Source organism: Panicum hallii, chromosome 4 (assembly GCF_002211085.1).
Source record: "Panicum hallii strain FIL2 chromosome 4, PHallii_v3.1, whole genome shotgun sequence".
Taxonomy (NCBI): Eukaryota; Viridiplantae; Streptophyta; class Magnoliopsida; order Poales; family Poaceae; genus Panicum; species Panicum hallii.
The window spans coordinates 47264788-47284087 of record NC_038045.1 but is presented as its reverse complement, the minus strand read 5'-3'; the positions used below and the strand labels follow the sequence as shown (position 1 = coordinate 47284087).

At 45.4% G+C, this 19300-nt stretch overlaps 3 protein-coding genes across 3 annotated transcripts; 1 reads left to right on the top strand and 2 right to left on the bottom strand.

The window, feature by feature from the left end:
* Positions 1–1477: 1477 nt before the first annotated feature.
* Positions 1478–7820, top strand: LOC112889752 (THO complex subunit 4D-like). The gene is made up of 7 exons (XM_025956523.1): positions 1478–1865; positions 3460–3733; positions 4230–4373; positions 4472–4540; positions 6408–6604; positions 6719–6775; positions 7300–7820. Exons 2-7 carry the CDS (start codon positions 3500–3502, stop codon positions 7523–7525), a joined length of 927 nt encoding a protein of 308 aa, XP_025812308.1. The 5' UTR covers positions 1478–1865; positions 3460–3499; the 3' UTR covers positions 7526–7820.
* Positions 7821–7988: 168 nt separating this feature from the next.
* LOC112889753 lies at positions 7989–9357 on the bottom strand. Its single transcript, XM_025956524.1, has 2 exons — positions 8546–9357; positions 7989–8435 (listed from the first exon to the last, which is right to left on the bottom strand). The coding sequence occupies exons 1-2, from the start codon at positions 8771–8773 to the stop codon at positions 8091–8093; spliced, it is 573 nt and encodes a 190-aa protein (XP_025812309.1). The 5' UTR covers positions 8774–9357; the 3' UTR covers positions 7989–8090.
* A 226-nt stretch (positions 9358–9583) lies between these two features.
* Positions 9584–15487, bottom strand: LOC112889797 (condensin complex subunit 3). Its single transcript, XM_025956567.1, has 12 exons — positions 15089–15487; positions 14567–14770; positions 14330–14475; positions 13955–14220; positions 13591–13676; positions 12393–12540; positions 11851–12290; positions 11184–11698; positions 11044–11104; positions 10676–10948; positions 10270–10531; positions 9584–10161 (listed from the first exon to the last, which is right to left on the bottom strand). Exons 1-12 carry the CDS (start codon positions 15485–15487, stop codon positions 9809–9811), a joined length of 3153 nt encoding a protein of 1050 aa, XP_025812352.1. The 3' UTR covers positions 9584–9808.
* Between the last annotated feature and the right edge of the window lie 3813 nt (positions 15488–19300).

The window sequence follows — 19300 nt, the reverse complement described above, 5'->3', positions numbered from 1 at the left end:
ATACAGCTTGACGCGAGCGTTACGTGCACTGACGTATCGCGGCAGAGACGACGTGGGGACCTCCAGTTCATCTCATGCGTCCGCCCACGTGTACACAGCCGGCCCGTCGACCTCTACAGCACCGCACGCAGCGTCCAGCGGTACTGCCGCTAATTCAAGCTGTAAGTTCTTCATAATTGCCATTTCAATCACCTATGATTTACACGACTAATTTCATTTCTTTTTGTAGTCATGCACTCGACGGCAATGGGACCTCCTCCTGCAAGAATGGAGCCTCAGACGTTTGGCGCCTATGCTCCAGGAACGTCTCTCCCGTCAGGCTCGAGGCCAGCTGCACCGTATTCTTATGGCTATGCTCAGCATGCATGGTCGACGGGAGCTCCTGCATACGGTGGTCCATTCGGTGTGCCGGACTGGGACGACTGGGAGGGCGGCTCCGCCACTTGGTCAGAGCTGGTGGGCGGCGGCGCCGAGCCTGACATCATTGGTCCATCCCAGACATATGATGCTCCAGGTGCACAGTCCCAGGATGACCCCTTCACACCTGCACCTCCTCCGCCTCGTCCTCACCGTGCTCCAGATGCATTTACGTACTCGGAGGACCACATACGCCGACGGCCTAGGACTAGGGGCGGGAGGCCCAAGAGAGCGCAAGGTCCGGGACATGCGCAGTAGATACTCCTGATTTGGTGAACTTTTTATATTTGAACTGTTTTTGTATGATACTATTTTCTTTTTAATCGGTTGATCTATCGTACTGTCGTAATATTCGGATTCTACGTTGCAAAACGTTATCATTTAACCATCTTCATACGAATTTTAGATAGAGCAATTTTCTTCGTAAAATTGAATTAAAATTTTATATGTATACAAAAGAGTATGGCGAATCAATATTGCATTTGAAAACAGTCTGAATTTCAAATAGATTGTAAATCATAAATTCCAAAGGAAAATAACAAAAAAATGGCTCTCAACATCCCGCCCACTGATCGGGCGGGATGCCTCCCGCCCTCTGGCCGGGCGGGATGCTGCCTCAGGGACCCCTTCGCGAATAAGAAACTTTCTTATTCGCGAAGGGGCCCTCGGGGGGGGGGCCTGCAAAAAGCTTTTTGAGCATCCCGCCCTCTGGTTGGGCGGGATGTCCCCGGCCCCACGCCTCCCGCCCGATGATTGGGCGGGAGGCACCCATTTTTCAAATTTTTCCCAACTGCCACCCCTTTTTCGAATTTTAATTTTTTTAAACCTTTTTTAAAAAAAATTCCCGTCGCTACAGGCTGCCGCCTAGGAGTGAAGGCCCGCCGCCCGTCGGTGAAATGATAGCTTACTGGGCCTTCACGTGGTGGGCCTTTACAAGATGGGGCTGGAAGCCTGGCACGGTGGGGACGCTCGTTGGGCCTAAGTTTGGACCCCGCACATTTACGTGGACCCCACCCAGCGGAGGAAGTCAGGAAGGAAAACCACGCACCAAAAAGAACCCAATCCCCTGGCCCCACACCAAAGCCCCACTCCTCTCTCTCCTCGACGAGGAGACGACTCGCCGAGTCGCTGGCTCGCCGCTCGCCGTCCCGGCCCCGGCCGAAACCTATCACCACCCCTCCAGGAATCGGCCGACCCAAGAGCCATCCAGCGCGCCGGCACGGCACCTCGTTTCTCGCCGCACCCCCGAGACCAACGCAAGCTCTCGCTGCCGGCGGCCGGCTGCGGGGATCGCACTTCCCGCTGTCGCCCACAGGAAGCCCTCAAGAGAGCCCTTCACCTCGTCACCCCGTCGGCCCCTCCTCGCCGCGTGACGGAATCGACCCCGGCCCCATCTGCCGTCACTGTCCCGCGGCCGTCCAGATCCCGCAGCGTCCTGCCACCCTCAGGTGCGTGGATCTCCTTTTGTTTATCGTTCTTCCAAATACCTGCTTGATTTTAGTATAGGCAGAACGATTGATTTGTAGGTACTACTAGCAGAAGTGTAGAGCTGCAATTTTCTTCACTTTAGTGATCAGATCAGGCACTGTGTACATTGTTGATGAAGCGCGCAAACTAAGGTGGTAGCTAGTTCTGCTAAATTACATTGTATCCCGTACTACCGATCCAGATTGGTGTACATTCATGTCTTAGGCCAGGCCCTGTTTCGATCACCTAGGACTAAAATTTAGGTGACTAAACTTTAGTCCATGATTGTTTGGATCCATGGACTAAACTTTAGGTGGGATACATATAGAAATATAGAAATGTCCTTTTTGCCCTTGGATTATGCTGCTGTTGTGCCTGCCTGCGTGTAGTGAGAGGTAGTTTGGTCTTTTCCCAGTTCTCTGGTTGGTTTAGTCAAATTAGATGAGTTTTGAGGACTAATGGACTAAACTTTAGTTTGGGTGCAACTAAACTTTGGTCTACATTTAGTCCACCTGTTTGGTTTACCTAATGAGCCTAAAGTTTAGTCTATGGATCCAAACAGGACCTTAATGCAAATTATCTTTTGTTCTTTTAGAGATCAGGAGTGATGGAATCAACTATGTTTTACCACAAGGATAGCTAGTAATTACTGTTGAATGTTCTATTTTGACCATGTTCTCAGGGGTGCACAACATTTGACATAAGTGCCTTGTTTCGGTTGAGATTTGCTAACTTCGAGTTTTAGTCAAAACTTGTTTTGCTGGCAAGTACTGCAGAAAAAAATATTTAAAGATCAAATTACATGTATGTATAAATTTCAAGTCTGAACGTTCTGTAATTGCTAGCTTCTACCAATTACTAGAAGAAAGAAAGATATTAGGATATAGGCCTTAACTGCCTAATGATTACAACATGTGCCAGACAAAAGGAGTGATTAGCTCCCTTGTCTTGCATTATCTGAGTCTAACTTATATTGCGGGGACAAATTCGCCCCTATATCAATATAGATGCTATCGCGCTGCGCAAACTCTTTGTTTGGAGTGTTTCCAGTTTGTTTGTGTGTTCTAACATGAGAACATGCAATAGGTATTGTAGAGGTTCGGAAATGTTATTGTAATAAACCTGGTGTTTGTTCAAATTATCATTTTTCCCATTTTACTTCTATGCTATCAGGGTGCCTGATACTGTGATATTTTAAAAATTACTGAATTTTTTTATGATGCCTGATACTGTAACTTGGAAGCTTATGATTGCCATACCAAATTGTTTATGTGTGAAAAGTCGGAGACAAATTTATAAGAAACATGATGATAAGTGTGGAAGAATAAGGTGGCAACTAAAGTTTCCATGTGTCCTAATCGTATAAAATCCAAGGCTGGAGATTTTCTTTAACTTCAAAATGCTTGGCTGCATACTTTGTTTTTATAATATTAATATCTTAATCATACCAAAGAAGTGAAAAATGGAGGTAACCTTAAGGCTGCGATTATCTCTATTGTGTGCAAGCGTGTGATTGCCTGGTCTACTGTGTTCAGCTGAACAATCAAGATACTGATATTGTTTTCTCCTATGCAGGGTTGTGTTCTTAACTTTGGGCCTCAAGTTTTTGTCTTGAATGGCAACATCTTTGGATGTTCCACTGGATGATTTAATTAAGAGCAGAAATGGGAGGGGAAGGGGAAGAGGCAGGGGACAAGGAGGGGGTCGAGGCAGAAGTGATGGCCAAAGATTGGCTCGTGGCTCATGGCGTGGGCGTGGTACTGGCACCTTCCGTGGAAGGGGACTTGGGGTGCCTTCGCGAAGGCCACTTGGTGTTAATACTCGGTCTTCATCCTTTGCTATTGCCAAGGCAAGCACAAAACTATCACTGTTTTTCTGTATACCTTCAAGAATCCAAATTATAGTAGGTACCTGAGAAGAAGTGGCTATAAATTTGTTAAAAGGGGACAGCCCAATGGTTCAATTCAGGCCATATCTGCTACCTTTAAACTGTGGAGCTTCAAAGAGGATCCAATGGGTTTCTCATTTCGAAGTACCAGAGACCTGGCCCTTTTCTCCTGAGTATGGGTGGCGAGATATATGTTGGTTTTTGCTGGTTAATGCTTCAAAGTTCAAACTGAAAACATTGTGTCTACTTGTTGTCAGCATGCTGATGGGCCACATATTAATCTGTGGATAAGGCCTTTGATTTATACAGAAATAGCACCATTTCTATGCAATGGTTTAGAGTTTTATGATTTCGCTGATGCTAGTTGCCTCATCAAGTACTGTGGATTGATGAGTTTTGTGATTTTATGCTAATACTTTCTCGTCACAATCTGGACATGCATGGCATGGAATATCAGTCATTCAATAAAGCAAAGGATTTTGTGTGGAGACATGATCTGTTTGAGGATAGCATGGTGGCAGCTGGGCTTTCTGGGATAGAATCTGGTACAAAACTGTACATTTCAAACTTGCACTATGGAGTGACAAGGGAAGATATACAGGTAGCTGGATCCTCATCTTCGTACTACGATATCTGACAGTCCCGTTCATGTTCAGCATTTCTGAAGCTGATGTTTGTCTATCAACAATATTGCTTCAGGAGCTTTTTTCTGAAATGGGTCATTTGAAGCACTGTGCTGTTCACTACGACAATAATAGACACCCAACTGTGAGTCTCTCTAAAGCTTGCTTGGTTCTTTTTCTGTGATATGTTACACACTAAACACATAGTTTTCTGATGCAATTTTTAAACCATGTAGTTTTTGAAATTGACACTTCAAATCAGTAATACTTCTATTTTAAATCTGCTGTTTATAATGATTTTGATCAATGTTTCAAAAAACGCTAGGCACAAGGCAGGCAATCAGGCTCTGCCTAGCGCCTAGGTGCTGTAATTTTGGCATATTGATGTAGGAAAATGGGGAAACTAGGAAATATTGTATATTAAGGACCAGTTTTGGCAGAGCTCCACTACCTGATTCTTCAGCTCTAACTCCTGGATTCTCTAATAGAGTGATTCTGGTGGGTAGCAGATGAGAAGTGATTCTGGTGTAAAATGAACAGGGTTCAAGGGGAGCGGATTTTTTAGCTCCCAGCTCGTAGTGTAAATGGAGAAGTGATTCTTGTTTGCTCCCCACCAGAATCAAGTTGTGTCCTAACCGTTTGGTATAGCTCCATGGAATCCGCTCCAAAGAAGCTGGGAGCAGAGCTCTACCAAACAGGATCTAACACACAAAAGTGGAGAAAATTGGAAAACACCTAGGTGCTAGTTGAAGCTGTGCTGGATCGCCTAGCTTTGTGTTTTTGAACAGAGATTTTGACAAATGATGTTTTTACAATCTTTCTGCTGTTTTTTTAGGGAATATTTCTGCTGTTTCGCATATTCATGCTTGGTTGTTTTCTCATAGTATATTACAAGTACATGTCCCTTCTGCCCTAAGACATACTGGAATGTTAATTGCATGTTTAGGGCTTGGATATTGCTTTAATCGATTCTATAAAGTTTGATGGGATGGACATGGGGTATTATAACCTACTGGAATTTAGTCTATTGCACCATACTAGTCTATTCTATACCTATTTCTAAAGCACGTAATATTTCCACCAAAATTTTTGGTTTGGTCCGCCTTATGTCATTGACAGGTGGGCCTTAGTCCATCGTGTATGCGAGTTGGACCAGCCCTCCGTCCACGACTCAATCACGTAGATCCCTACAAATTAACGTACGAGCAACTATACGTATCCGATACTTATACCAACTTTGTCTGTAGCAATGCACGGGCATATTTGCCTAGTCATTCAAAGTAGTCCTTTAGTTCCTTTGTTTTTTCAGATTTCCTGCAAGTGTATTTTTCTTACTTCAGCTGTTTTTTTATTAGTTTGTGACATTGTCTTCTGTTTCCTGGCATATTGCCAGTAATGATCACATGCATCACTCCACCTCCATCCATCTATGGGAAAAGTAAAACCACACATGTGCATCAAACAAAAATAATTACAGTACTATTACTTTTTTTTTAAAAAAACTCAAATTGAAACGTGCATTTAGAATTTGTTTTGTTATTAGGACAGCCGTAATTCTCAGTTGTGTATTTAATTAACCACTTTCAACAAAAAGACATGTTTAATTAACCAGTCAACCTCTACCTGCCCAAACTTTACAAAGTATTCAGGTGTTTCTGTTAAAACTTAGGACATTGACATGGTCTACAATACGCCACTTTGACTAGCTAAATCTATAGAAAGAGTTATTGTTAAAATAGAAGAGTTATTGTTAAAATGTTTTTCATGGTGAATCTGGTAACATCAGCCTTTGTTAATCTATATGATCTTTTAGCTAATGGTGGTCAAGATTAAAAAGGTTTGACATAAGAAAAACCTAAATGACTTGTATTTTGAGATTGGAGGCTGTAATCTCTAGCTAGTCAATAATGATAGTATATTTGTGCTGTGTAATTGCTTAACAGAAACAGAAACATGCTAATCTATACTAAATTTATTTATTCACTGGTTTGTTCATGGATATTCTTAAATAGGGTTCTGCCGAGGTGATATTCACCAGGAGAAGCGAAGCGCTTGCGGCGCTGAAACGATATAATAATGTGCGCCTTGATGGGAAGGCAATGAAGATTGAAGTGATAGGAGCAGATTTGGGTATATCTGCTGCTGCTGCACCCCGGATTAGTGTTGTTCCTGGTGCAAGGGGAAGAGGACAGAGAGAAGTTGTAATGATGTATGCCTCTTCTTTGGCAGTGTGGCTTAAATGAGGCATTTACTGTTGGATTCACCAGTCATGTTGTAGTAATTCTAACTTTCTTCCTTTTTTTTGGGACATGTCTATTTTCAGGCCTGGTGGAAGTGGGTTTGGTCGAGGTGCAGCTGGCTCATCTAGTTCGCTTCCCGGGTAGGTTCTCATGGCTATATATTTTCTTAGCTCATTAGAATTGCAGATCTCACAGCTTTCCAACTGAGACACTAGAGCATTAGAAATGTTACCAAAGAACCATTCAAACTAGTAGTCAACTGTTAGTGGTGTTTAAGCAGGTATTTCTTAAAATCTATGAAATCATGTGTGGTTGTGGCAGATTTGGTCTTTAAAATTATTTGGTGGTTGCGGGCTGTGGATAGGCTTCAGTCTGTCATGTATAAATGGAGCATTCTTCTTGTGGTAGTACCACATGGCATATGAGAGTAACTAGCAACTAACTCCATCCAATGTAACCTGAAGTACAAAAAAAGTATATCTTGTCAAAAGTATTTTTAAGCTCCCGTCTATCATGTTTTGAGGTTGTCTGAGGATCTTTATTTTATCAACTGGCAGAAAAACTCTGAAGATATTCATAGTAGAATGCAAGATTCCATCATCTACAGTCCATGCTTTTCCATTTGATAGTAACTGACTTTTTGTAATCATTGTGCCATGTTCAGGTGGAAGCGTGGAGGTTTTGCTCAAAGAGGGGGAGGACAAGTGCGCGGAGGTTTTACCCAAAGAGGGGGAGGACAAGTGCGTGGTCGCGGGCGTGGCCGTGGGCGTAGTAGCTTTGGCCAAGGCCGTGGACGTGGCTATGTGCGCAAGGGAAACGTGGAGAAATCAGCGGAACAATTGGACAAGGAGCTTGACAACTACCATTCTGGTGCGATGAATGTTGACTAAGATGGTGCATCCATCATCCAGTCACCTTGAATTGGATGCAGGTTGAAGTTAAGCTTGGAATTCTGTCAGGTTTGCGCATGTCTGTCTGCTTTCGCTGTCTAAGCTGGAAGATTAGATTTCACCTGCAATTTCTCGTTTGATGTTAGTCCTATGATACCGTAATTGGCTTGTGACTGAATGATGAATCGTGCTTTCCAGCCGTTGTGGGGTTTTCTGTTATTGTTTTCCATATTTTTCTGTAATTCCTACTGTTGTATTCAGTCTGGTGAAATTTGCTGGAGCTCAGAATTTTTTATGGGCATCAGCCAAAATGTTTAGAGACAGCTTGAAGGTGTTATCAAATGCCTCAAAGTAGAGTATGCGGCAGGACTAATGGGCATCTGCGCAGGATGATCCTTTTCTTGGTTTCCAGATTTCACTAGCATCAATGTAGCAGCCGGCACCTGACCGAACTAGGGAGTTTAATTAGAATCCTTCCTTTTTTTGGAAAATTATAGTCCTGTTGTTAATGGTTATTGCTAATGGCAAACGATCAACCACAACATTTGTATAACTGTATAGCTGCTTAGTTCGCGGGCGCAGCAGCGGAGATGGCGATGAACGCCTCGATGGCGTCCCTGGCCATGACGAGGACGTCCCTGACGCTGGCCGGGAGAGCGAGGAACCAGTTCGTCCCGTCTCCGTCCCTCTCGATGCTCCTCTCGATCTCCCCCGCGTACTCCTGGAGCTGCGCCCTGAGCGCGACCACCTCGTCGTTGAGCGGCTCGAACTCTCTGAGCTGCTGCACCATCAGGTACGGGTCCGGAACCCAGCAGGCCTGCGCAACGGCGGGAGGGGCAGGGTTCAGAGTGGTGGTGGTCTTGCGTCCGGCGTTGGATGATCCCTCGTCGGCAGCCAAAGCTCTGTTACCCTGCGACGTATACACGGAACAAAGCTTGTTATCTTGTTGATGAACAGCAATCTTGTTGTATTTAGTCTAGTTAGAAATGGAATGTACTACAAGGTTTGCTCGAAACTAACCTCCTCTTGATGAAGATGATGGTGATGGCGGCGGTGGTGGTGATGAGGAGGAAGTGGAGGGCTTGCTGCTGATAGCGGCGGAGCACCCTGGCAGCAGCGGCTGCCACCGTGCGGGCAGCAGCTGGTGGTCACCTGGCGCAGCATCTTCCAGTCAGCTCGGCACACGGCGCACTGCCACTGCCAGATCTCCGTCGTCGTCGTGGTGGTGGTGCCGGCGGCCTGCTGCATGTTTGCGCAGACTTCGCCGAGACCAAGAACGTGACTGACCCTTCGATGAAGATGATCTACCGCGAGCTCGATGCACCCCGAGCCTGTCTCTCTAGTCTCTACGTGGGTGTGGAGAGAGATAGAGGGCGATCGAGCTAGGAGATGATCAGCGAGTATTTATAGATGGCGAGTCTAATGCTAACGCTAGCCGTCAAGCCAGGGCACCACACACCGCGTCAGTTCCCAGCAACCCTTGAGGGGCGGTGATGCTTTCACTGCTCCTGGACACCTGCCCTGTTTTCGGTTACTTTTCAGTTGGGAGGAGGTCTCTTCGCCTGTCACGGCGTGGGATGCACGCGGGGTTTCAGTACGCAGCCGCACGGCACAACGCGGCACCGAAGTTCTAACTGAAGTAGGGCGGGCGGGCTATGTTCAGATCAGCCCCCAACTCAAAAGGCTCTCGCGATCGATCCATCGAGGCAACCTGGATTCGGAAAGTCGGTGGGAAGTCTGGAGATGCCTCAGCGAAGGAGAAAGCATCCTCGCGTCATCTGCGTACGGAGATCGACACCGTGACTGCGACGGATCAGTCTTCGGTGTGAATGGGAGTAAAGCAAGGAGTAGCTACGTGAACCATGGTGTGCCGCGGTCACTGCTGATCCAGCAAACGCTTAACCTGCACGCCATAATTTTCGTTTTACTTAGAGCTGCGCGTCTTTTAAAGATGTTGTCAGATGAGTGGTTTGGAATAGTGTGATTCAAAATTGTAAAAAAAAAAGGAGGAAAGAAAAATCTTATAAAGCCCTCTTCTTTTTGTGAAACCTCACAACCTACACGAACATTGGTATGCTGCTTTATACATAACCATACATATGCAGTGTCAGAGGTCAGCTAAAAATTGTAAATCGCAGAATCACAAGGTGATTAGTGATTACTAGCACAAGACGATACATAACGAGATAAGAATATCTCACCAACCTACTTTAAATAGGTACTACTGGGTTTTTTCCGGTCAAGAACGGCAGAAGAAACTTCATACCCTGAGACAACAACTGCCTACGATGATTCCTCGCCGGAGGAATCCTCATCACTCGTCAGGTCAGATTGGTCGTCCGATTCACCGCTGGAAGCAGCAGCAGCAGCAGGCTTTGCTGACAGCTTGCTCAAAGCGGCAGTCTTGCTTGCTCTCTGGGAACGTGCGGCGGACATGCTGGGAGTGGCTGGAACCCTGTTCACCGAGGCCGCAGGCAAGTTAACTTCACCATCCACGTCACTTTCATCGCTAGAGGATGGCGCTCGTCTTGCTCTTCTCCTGGGGGGAGCTGGAGGCCGGACCGACCGCACTGCTGGTGTTAAAGGCACTGCTTGATTGGTGTCCAACTTGAAGCCACCATCTAATCCTAGTTTCTCTGAGAAACAACAAAAATAAGGTGACAGGTTAACAAGAAAGGCAAGCTTATGAAGATGTGAAGTTGCATCGACATGGTAAATGGGTTCTAATAATTCATCGGACATACTGAATATGGCCTCGGCTTCATCCTGTGGCAAGTCTTCGTCTGGGCAGGCATCAAGCGATCTAAGCCGTGCTGCCATTTGAGCTAGCTCTTTCATGAGCTCCTTATCGGAAGCCACTGAAGCAGCCAAAGAATTAACCAGGCCTCTCATGCACTTGATGGCCTTCTGTTCTGATTGCCGGAATCTAATAAGCACAGCAACCTTGCACAATGCCAAAGCATATGCTTTCCCAGCTGCAGTCTTCTTATCTGGGCAACTGGCTACCTAGAACATTCACAGAATTTGATGTCAGTTTTTTTTTCCTAGAACCTCCATGATATAAGTTTTAACTAAAGTTGTGAGGATGTTTAGCTCAGAGTCCTGCAATAGTAGAAATATGCATCTTTTCCCTAGATTATTTAACCATACCTCCACAGCTATACGGATAGCGAGCCCTTCCTCGCTGATGTCAAAATTGTTCGACGCATCTGCTGAACCTGAAGCACTTTCAGGACTCTTAGAAGCTTGATCCGTACTTTCTGTTGAGAATAATTGGGTTTGCACCATTTGCACCATGAAACGAGAAGCTTGGACTGCAAGTTTACGCCTCTTCGAAATAACATGCGAACTACCCCCAGCGTTACCATATAAACCAGGCCACATAGCCCTCATGACTGGTACAAATGCACTAGAGATAGAACTCTGTGAAAAGAAAGTTTCAGTCAGTAAATTTAATCTGGGATTAAGTAGCATAAATGGTTTCAGTCTGTGACGTATTGTACGCTATATCAACTTGCCTTGTGTTTGTCTGAAAGTGCAGGATAATGCTGAAAGAAGACAGACAGACATTGTTTCAATCTGGACCCAAAAAGATACATGTTAGAATAAGCGCCAAACAAATGCCTTGAAACAACAGAGGACAAATGAGCAAACCAACCTTTCAAGTTCTTTAGTTTCCTCCGAGAAATACAATCTAATGAGTTGGGATAGGATAACAGTATGCAAATCAGAAGGTATACTTGGAAAATTCTCACTAAGAAGAAGAATTTTCGCAAAACCTTCACCAAGTATGGTTGGGACATTATCATGGTTATCACCCTCGAGACTGAATTCCCAATCATCTTTATGGAAACCAGAAAATAGAATATCAAGAACGCCAATGTTTAGATCATCATCATTCATTTCAGAAAGGTCAATTTGAGTGAACTGAGACTTTTCATAGCTAGGATCTGGCGATTCAATTCCAATGGCCTGATCTATTTCTTGTGGACCATGCCAAGTTACAAGATCAATCAAGGCCTTGCATGCCATGGCACTAACGAGGTCAGGTCCATTGATGAAAGATGCACGTAGCTGCTTCACCAACTCTGCATTAGGTCTATTCTCTAACAATCCAAGAAGACAAAGGCATCTTAAAGCAGCCCTTTGTACATCAACATGATTTTGCTTTGCCTGCAAGAGATAAGATCAAGGACAGAAACTTCACACATTCGGCTCAATGCAATAGCCTTAAGAGCAAGTGCAGTATATACGAAAGCTGAACAATATTAGCATATAAGGTAGCATCCAGTATACGCAGAGGACTATAGGACAATTGGACTTACAGCAGGAAGCAACAAAGAGTGAAGCAGCTGTGAAGGCTCGATTGCTGTGACCCGCAGATTCCGTAGGGTAGAAGTATTCTCAAGAAGAAGACTGGTCACAGCGAGGCAATGCATCCACTGCATGAAGTCAGCTGTTCTCTCCCTACAAGGTACGGCCAGCTCTTCAACAACAGCGGAGACCACCATTTCAAACTCACCGACAGAAGAATGCACCTTTTTGGCCAACTCTGCCACTGCTTTTGCCCATTCTTTGTCTCCTCCAAGACTCACACCATCTCCAATTGCAATCTGGTTCCCATCATCATCAACTTCATGTTCAAGAGGCCTGACCAGAAGCTCATGCAGAAAAGAACTCGCAATCTTTCGGTTCATTGTATCAGAAAACTCCATCATTTCACCAAGCAACAACAGTTGCCTTGATGTAAACTGATAATTTGGTCCTGTGATGCCCAATTAAGCGAAGGAATTAGTCAGTGTGTACAATGAATGCTAAACTTCTATATCTTCTTGTGAAAAACCAGCCCACTATAACTCTTGCTTACCAGCAGAAAGGTGTGCTTTTACCAAAGCAACGTAATCAGTAATTGTGCTGGGAAGGACATTGTCTAGAAGATCATTTTTATCAGATGCCTCGGAAGCATATACTGCTGCTTCTGCACCTGTAGTTGTTGCAGCCTCTGAGCCTTTGACCTGTAGAAAAATTACTGATTTGATAAATAAAGTGTTGATGTTTGTTAAACTTCAAAGAATAGTATTGCTATCCAGGAACAAGCCAATATGAGCGAGTAGAACTAGCATAAAACTTCCATAATCTCGATAGATCTTATAAAAAATTAGCAGAGCACGTCTTTAAATGCCTGTTCAAGATTACATCCAACAATCCTATCAGAAGGTGGATAACCATATGAAAGACATGGTCAGCTGGCTGGGAAGGAGGGGGAGGTATGTGAAAGTAGAAGATACCAAGATATACTGGGAGGAAGAACCTTTAGGGACAAAAACTAATTCTAACTGGGAGGCTATTATGATTGAAGGCTAGACAAACAACATGACTGACGTATGTAATCAAAGCAGTGAGATGGCTTTATAATATTATATAGATATAGAATATCAAAAGCAAAAGCCTGATGATGGGTTTCAAAAGAAGAAAAGAAAAGAAAGAATTTAGGTTTATATCTTTTTTGTGCGCCTTTTCACCTCCCTTCCTGTCAGCATCTTCTTGTTAAATCAGTCAGCCTAAAATCATGTCCTCATACATAACAAATGCCAACGATAAATCCTACGGATAATTCACTTCATAAAGAAAGTAATTAACTCACAGTCTGCAGCCTTTGCAAGTAATCAAAGCTGCTATTGTTGTGAAATAGCATTAGTTATATTACAACATGTTGGGTGGTCCCGGGCATCTAGCATTCTACCCGCAATGGTTGGACATACAATCTTGATTCATAAGAAACTTGATATAAGACCAGTGATGCTTCCACATGATCATTTCTTCTCACCACATTCACTAAAAGAAGTCATTTCTTTGCTATGCCAAGCATCCAAGAGCTAGTTAGTACTGCCTCGCTTTGGCATGTTTATTGTCATTGAACAGTTTATTTGCCAAGCAAAAGAAAAGTTATATTTCATGTTTATTGACATTGAACAGTCGGCAACAGTGCTATGTTAATGATCTGATTCTTCCAAGAATACCATAAAAATGTCGTATAGTAAGCAGAGATATAGCCTGGTGGTCACCTGTGCTTCAGCTTGCAAATGCTTGCACATTATTTTCCAGTAAAGAGCAACCTCAGCATCCATGAGTTGAATATTTGATACTTGTTCTGCTGAAAAATGTTATCAGGATGCCAATGTCAACCAGCAGAAAAAGGAGGAATGGCCAGAGATAACTTTATTTTTCTGATATTTCCAAACAAAGCAATTTGAGAAAACACAACAATTGCCAAGACTTGTCATTCAGGTTTGTTCACTTCGTTGGAGTTAATTGCTTTGTCCTTCGTTGGTGATTAATAATTCAAAATGGACATAAATTGATCAACAAATTCTGCAGAAAGGTCAATTGGAAAGTAGGAGATAGACTGGGTGGTTTCATAGGATTTACCTTCATTTTCACCATTTGCTGTGAAGTACTGCCTAATACTGTGCCCATCTTGCACTCGCAAAGCACCATCTTTCAGAAGCACTGCCATCACAGATTCTCCAACTGATTCGTATGTCTCAACATCAAGAAACCTGAGAAGGGCAACTACATCTCCTCCACAGTACTTAATAAGCCAGTCATCCTTCAGCATCTTCAGGCACTCATTGTTTACTGAAGCAGACCTATCAGAGAGGCCCCTGTGAAGGAGAGTAGTCCTTTGCTTGATGCTGAAACCAAAACAAAAACCATAAATTCAATGACAGTAAAAATTGTGAATCTTATACATAGTTACGTATGCTTTAGTCTGTTCTCCTCCCAATGTATATGATTACTCACCTAAGACTCTGCAGAGGGAATTTAGTTGAAAGCGCAGAATATGCTGCTCTCCTAACTGATTCACTAATGTCGAGTGTTGATTCAATAACACTCTCCAATGTAGCATTACATGGTGGAAGAGACAAAACAATTGTCTTTCGGACCTCCTTCAAAAATGAAACAACGCCAACAATCAGATGCAAGAAGAAGAAGTCAGGTATTAATAACTGGGAAGTTATTAAGAATTATCTGGCTTACAGCATTTTGTTCATTGTCTAGGGTCTCTAGAAAGAGATCAACAATTCCACCATCCTCTCCATCGCCCGCAAAACGGGATAATGCGCGCACAGCAAAGGAACGAATAGCAGGGATTTTATCTTGAACCCGAACCTTCATGCCATCAATCAAATGATCCCAAATGTCATCGCTCACTTCAGCATCGTCTGGCAACCGCATTATAATCTGCAAGCAGAATTATAAATATTTACAGACATCTTCACAGCCATATCAAAATTTTACTTTCGAGATGCAGGCTGAAGAAATCAAAGGATTTGATACAAGGGCAACATCCAGACTAGCGCTTTATTGGTACAAGAGAGCTGAACCAAAGTTAATTAAAGAATGGCACAATTAAACACAACAACAACATCACTTTTAACATTTAAACAATTTTATAGCGTATTAAGGGAAACTAATTTTCACTAAGATAAAGTTCTACCATCTCGAGTGGGGAAAAACCGAAAACTGAGACAAACTTTAGAGTAAGTTTCCTTGGCTCACCTCGGAGATGATTTGGCACGCGCGCAGTCGCGCGGGGCGGTGCGCGGCCTCGGACGCGGTGATGAGGAAGCGAATGAACCCCTCGAGGAACCCGTCCCCGCCACCGTCGGCCGAAGAGGCGGACGCCGACGCGAAGGCGGCGACGAAGCGAGCGGCGCGGTCGGATCCCGCGGACCGGCGGGCGAGGTCGAACAGCGGCGTGACGGCGACGCAGAAGGCGCGGAGGAAGCGGCCGCCGCCCCCGGAGGCGGCGCGGATCGCCGCGAGCTCCCGCAGCTTCCGCTGGTGCACGGCGAGGGAGGCGCGGCAGTCGTCCAGCACCCGCGCCACCTCGCGCGCGAGGCGGGCGGAATCTCCGGCGCCGGCGCCGGCGCTGGCGACGGCCGCGGCGGGCGCCATGGGTGCGGGGAGGGTCGAGGAGACGGGGTTGGGGTTTGGGCGTTGGAAGAAGGGAGAATTTGAATCGTGGGGAGGGAAACGGGAAAAAAAAATTTGGAGCGGATTAGTGCGACGCCACAGCACTGCACTGTGGGACCGACCAGGGACGCGGTCACGCGCTGGTCGTTGTGGGCTGACAAAGCGGCGGTTTTAGGGTTTGAACCCCGGACCTTGTTCGGTGGTGTCACTGCTATATTTGAAATGCTTCTATTTGCAAACAGGGGCGGAGCTAGAGAGAGATAGAGGGGGGCTATGATACTTTATAGGATATGTATAATATTGAAGCAAGTACGGTGAAAATTCCAAATTTGGTGGTTAAACTCTACCGCGTAAATTCCAAACAAAATATCGTCAGCGTATCGCGCATAGTTGCAAGTGATTGTGGATTTTTTTGGGTGCGGCCGCACCCTGAAGGTATAACGTAACTCCGCCCCTGTTTGTAAAAATCGCACTTTACATTCGTAAGATTTGACCAGAAGCGAGAAACTCCCGGTTGGTTTTATACTTGTACTATATAAGGGATTTGATTACTAAAAACTTCTTTCTAAGTAGCGATAGGCAAAACTCCTTCTCATTTATCAATTCAAAGAGAGATTGCTTCCTTTCAAAAAAAAGAGATATCGCTAAGGAGACATATCGTTTATTAAGATGTGAGAAACTACAAATCCTTCTTAATATTTTCTAGTATAAAATATTCCATCTGTCAAGATTGTAATTATGACAAGGTGCTAAGGATTTTAAGGCTAGGCATAATGGATATGTTTGGATTGTTACCTTTAAAAAAAGAGCCAAGCAAAAACTTGGCAAACACTAATTAGGGCATGGCCAAAATTCGGTCTTATTAGACACGTTGGAGGATTAACAAGCCAATATACTAAAACATGCCAATATTTCTTACCATAGCGAGCATGACATGTGGGACCCACATGTCACTAACTTTTTAGCATAACAATATAGTCAACATTGATCATGTTTTGTAAACAAAATCACAAGAAATATTATACACGGTACGAACAACTACAAATTAGTCATATGGTTTGAGAATCAAAAGTTGTTGAACTTATTTAGCCTGCCAGCAAAAATCGGGGTGAGCAAATTGGCCGCTCACCTTCTGTCCTAGCTACACTATATGCTGTAGTTGGGTTGTGTCATATTCACTTTGGCCTGCCAAATTTCGGCTATTAAGCAAACAGCGGTAAAATTTTTAGAGCATGCCAAGTTTAAGTTTGGAATTTCTAGACTACAAACCTAACGCATCCAACAAGCCACAACACATATTTCTTCACCTAACCTGTCTTCTTTTTTTGAAATTAACCTAACCTGTCTTCTTCCTTCGCCTCCCTCAACCATTCCCCCCTTCTCTTCTTCCGCAGCCGCATCGCAACTATTCCCCATCCTATCTCCGTGCCGCTTCCAATCCATATTGACGGGTCCGGGGACCCGGAGGGTCCCATCGGGCTCACTTCTCGTTGACCAGTCTAAGGCCGCGATTGTAACAAGCGCCTGTCTGTATGAGACGACAACTTCATCGGGGTCGCCTCGGTCCACAACCCCGACTGACAACTCGGTCGGGATAATCAAGGCCCATATCCCCGACTGTGGGAATGGTCAAAGGCTGGGTCCGTACCAAGGCCTTACACGTGCCCGCCTCCCCGACCGGCAGGCTAGTCGGGAGGCTAGGCCCGGCTTACTAGCGGGACCTAGGAGTACGTGCGAAGGATAAGGATGAGCCTCGGGGTCCACTTGTCGTACACGGCCAGCCACTCCCTCCACGGGGGCGGGGGTTACAGTCCCCTCTGCTGTGGCAGCAGGACACCACTGTTCTACCTGCCCGTCCTCACGAGGGGACGGGACGCAACATCATCATGATATGGCCAATACGCCCCCGTCACGATGGAGTGACCGGGCGTGGCGCCAGGGATGGGGCATGATAGCCGTACCGTACCAATCAACGCACCCACGACCACCGATCGACGGAGCATGATGTGCAAGGACAAGACAAGACGCTTGCCCCCCAACGCAGGACTTGGACGGTGTCACCAGAAGACTCCGACTTACAGGATGAGAAGACCCGACCGACGAAGCTGACGGCCCCAACTGGCGGGATCGGGATCCCTCTCTTTCTATCCTTACACCCTTAGTTCCCCTGTAATGGAGGCCCCTCCCCCCAGACTATAAAAGGGAGGTTCATCCGCCTAGGAAAGATGATCATATCTCTCGATAGATAACGTACCGCATCTTCCACTCGAAATCTTATAACTTCCCAACTCTCACGAGCGCATGGCTCAATCAATACATTTAACTGACCCCGACTAGACGTAAGGCACGATTGCCTGAACCAGTATAAATCTTGAGTCATTGTGTGCTAGGCCATATCCAATCATGACACGCGATACACACTTCGAGTAGGTTTAGCTACCGGCCATTTTCGGAACCGACACATATAGTCACAACTAAGCCGCAGCCCAACTAAAGAACCTCCATGCCAAGATAAAGAGATTCGAGGACATCAAGATCCAAAGGAAATCATATGCCTATCAATAGATGAGATGCAGCATCCGCCGCCGGCACTGGTGCTGATCTCGACCCCTACAGATGAGTCAAAACAGTCACAAAGTGAAGAATTGCAACAGTCTACAAGAGATTCGGAAGGAGAGGAAGGAATTGATCGTATCAGTGGCCTCCCGGATGGCATTCTTGGTGACATCATCTCACTCCTCCCTACCAAAGATGGAGCGTGCACCCAAATCCTCGCCTCGCGGTGGCGCAACCTATGGCCGTCTGCCCCACTCAATCTCGACCACAACGGACTCCCAGCCAATGAGGAGGTACAAGCTAGCCTCATTTCTCATATCACTGCTAACCACAATGGCCCCATTCGCTGCCTCTCTTTGCCGGTACTCCACCTAAACCATCATCGTAAAACACTCAACACCTGGCTCCTATCACCGGCTCTTAACAACCTCCAGGACCTTGAGTTTGAAGCTACTGGAATGATCCACACATCATGGTTGCTGCCATTGATTTCATGCCATGTTTTCAAATCCTCTCACACCCTACGCATAGCCACCATCAGTGAATGCCATATGCCAGATCTGATTGAAGTGTGTCACTTTCCCCATCTCAAACAACTCGGACTTGAAGGTGTCATGATCTCTGATTATGCACTAAACAACTTGGTGGTTGGCTGCCTTATCCTAGAGTCCTTGCTACTCAAACAATGTTTTGGTTTTAATTCCATTCAGATTAATTCAACTAGCCTTAAAAGCATTGGCTTGAGTGCAACCTCAAGGACAAACATCATCATTGAGGATGCCCCTTTGCTTGAAAGATTTCTTATACTTGAGCATTTGCTTGGAATACACTTTCATGTGATAGTAGTTTCAGCGCCAAAACTTGAAACCTTTGGCTGCATTTCTGACATTGATTCTTACAATCAATTGGTATTTGGCACAACAATAATGCAGGTAACTAGCCGCGCTCCTCAGCTCCGCCTCATTGTTCCATGGCCGATCCCTATACCCTGGCTGACGCCCTTCCATTCCATGGCTGATCCTGGCTGATCCTCAGCTCTTGCTCCGTCCACCTCCATGTCACCACTGTCTCGCCTCCTCCTTAGCCTCCCAAAGCCTGACACCGCGAGGCACCCCCACACCTCTTCCACGGTGGCGCTCGACGAAACGAAGAGGGCCAGCACGGTGAGGAGGAGCCAGGCCATACCCGCGCCATCCTTGAGTCCCACGATGCAGCCCTCCGGTTCCTCCTCATCGGGAC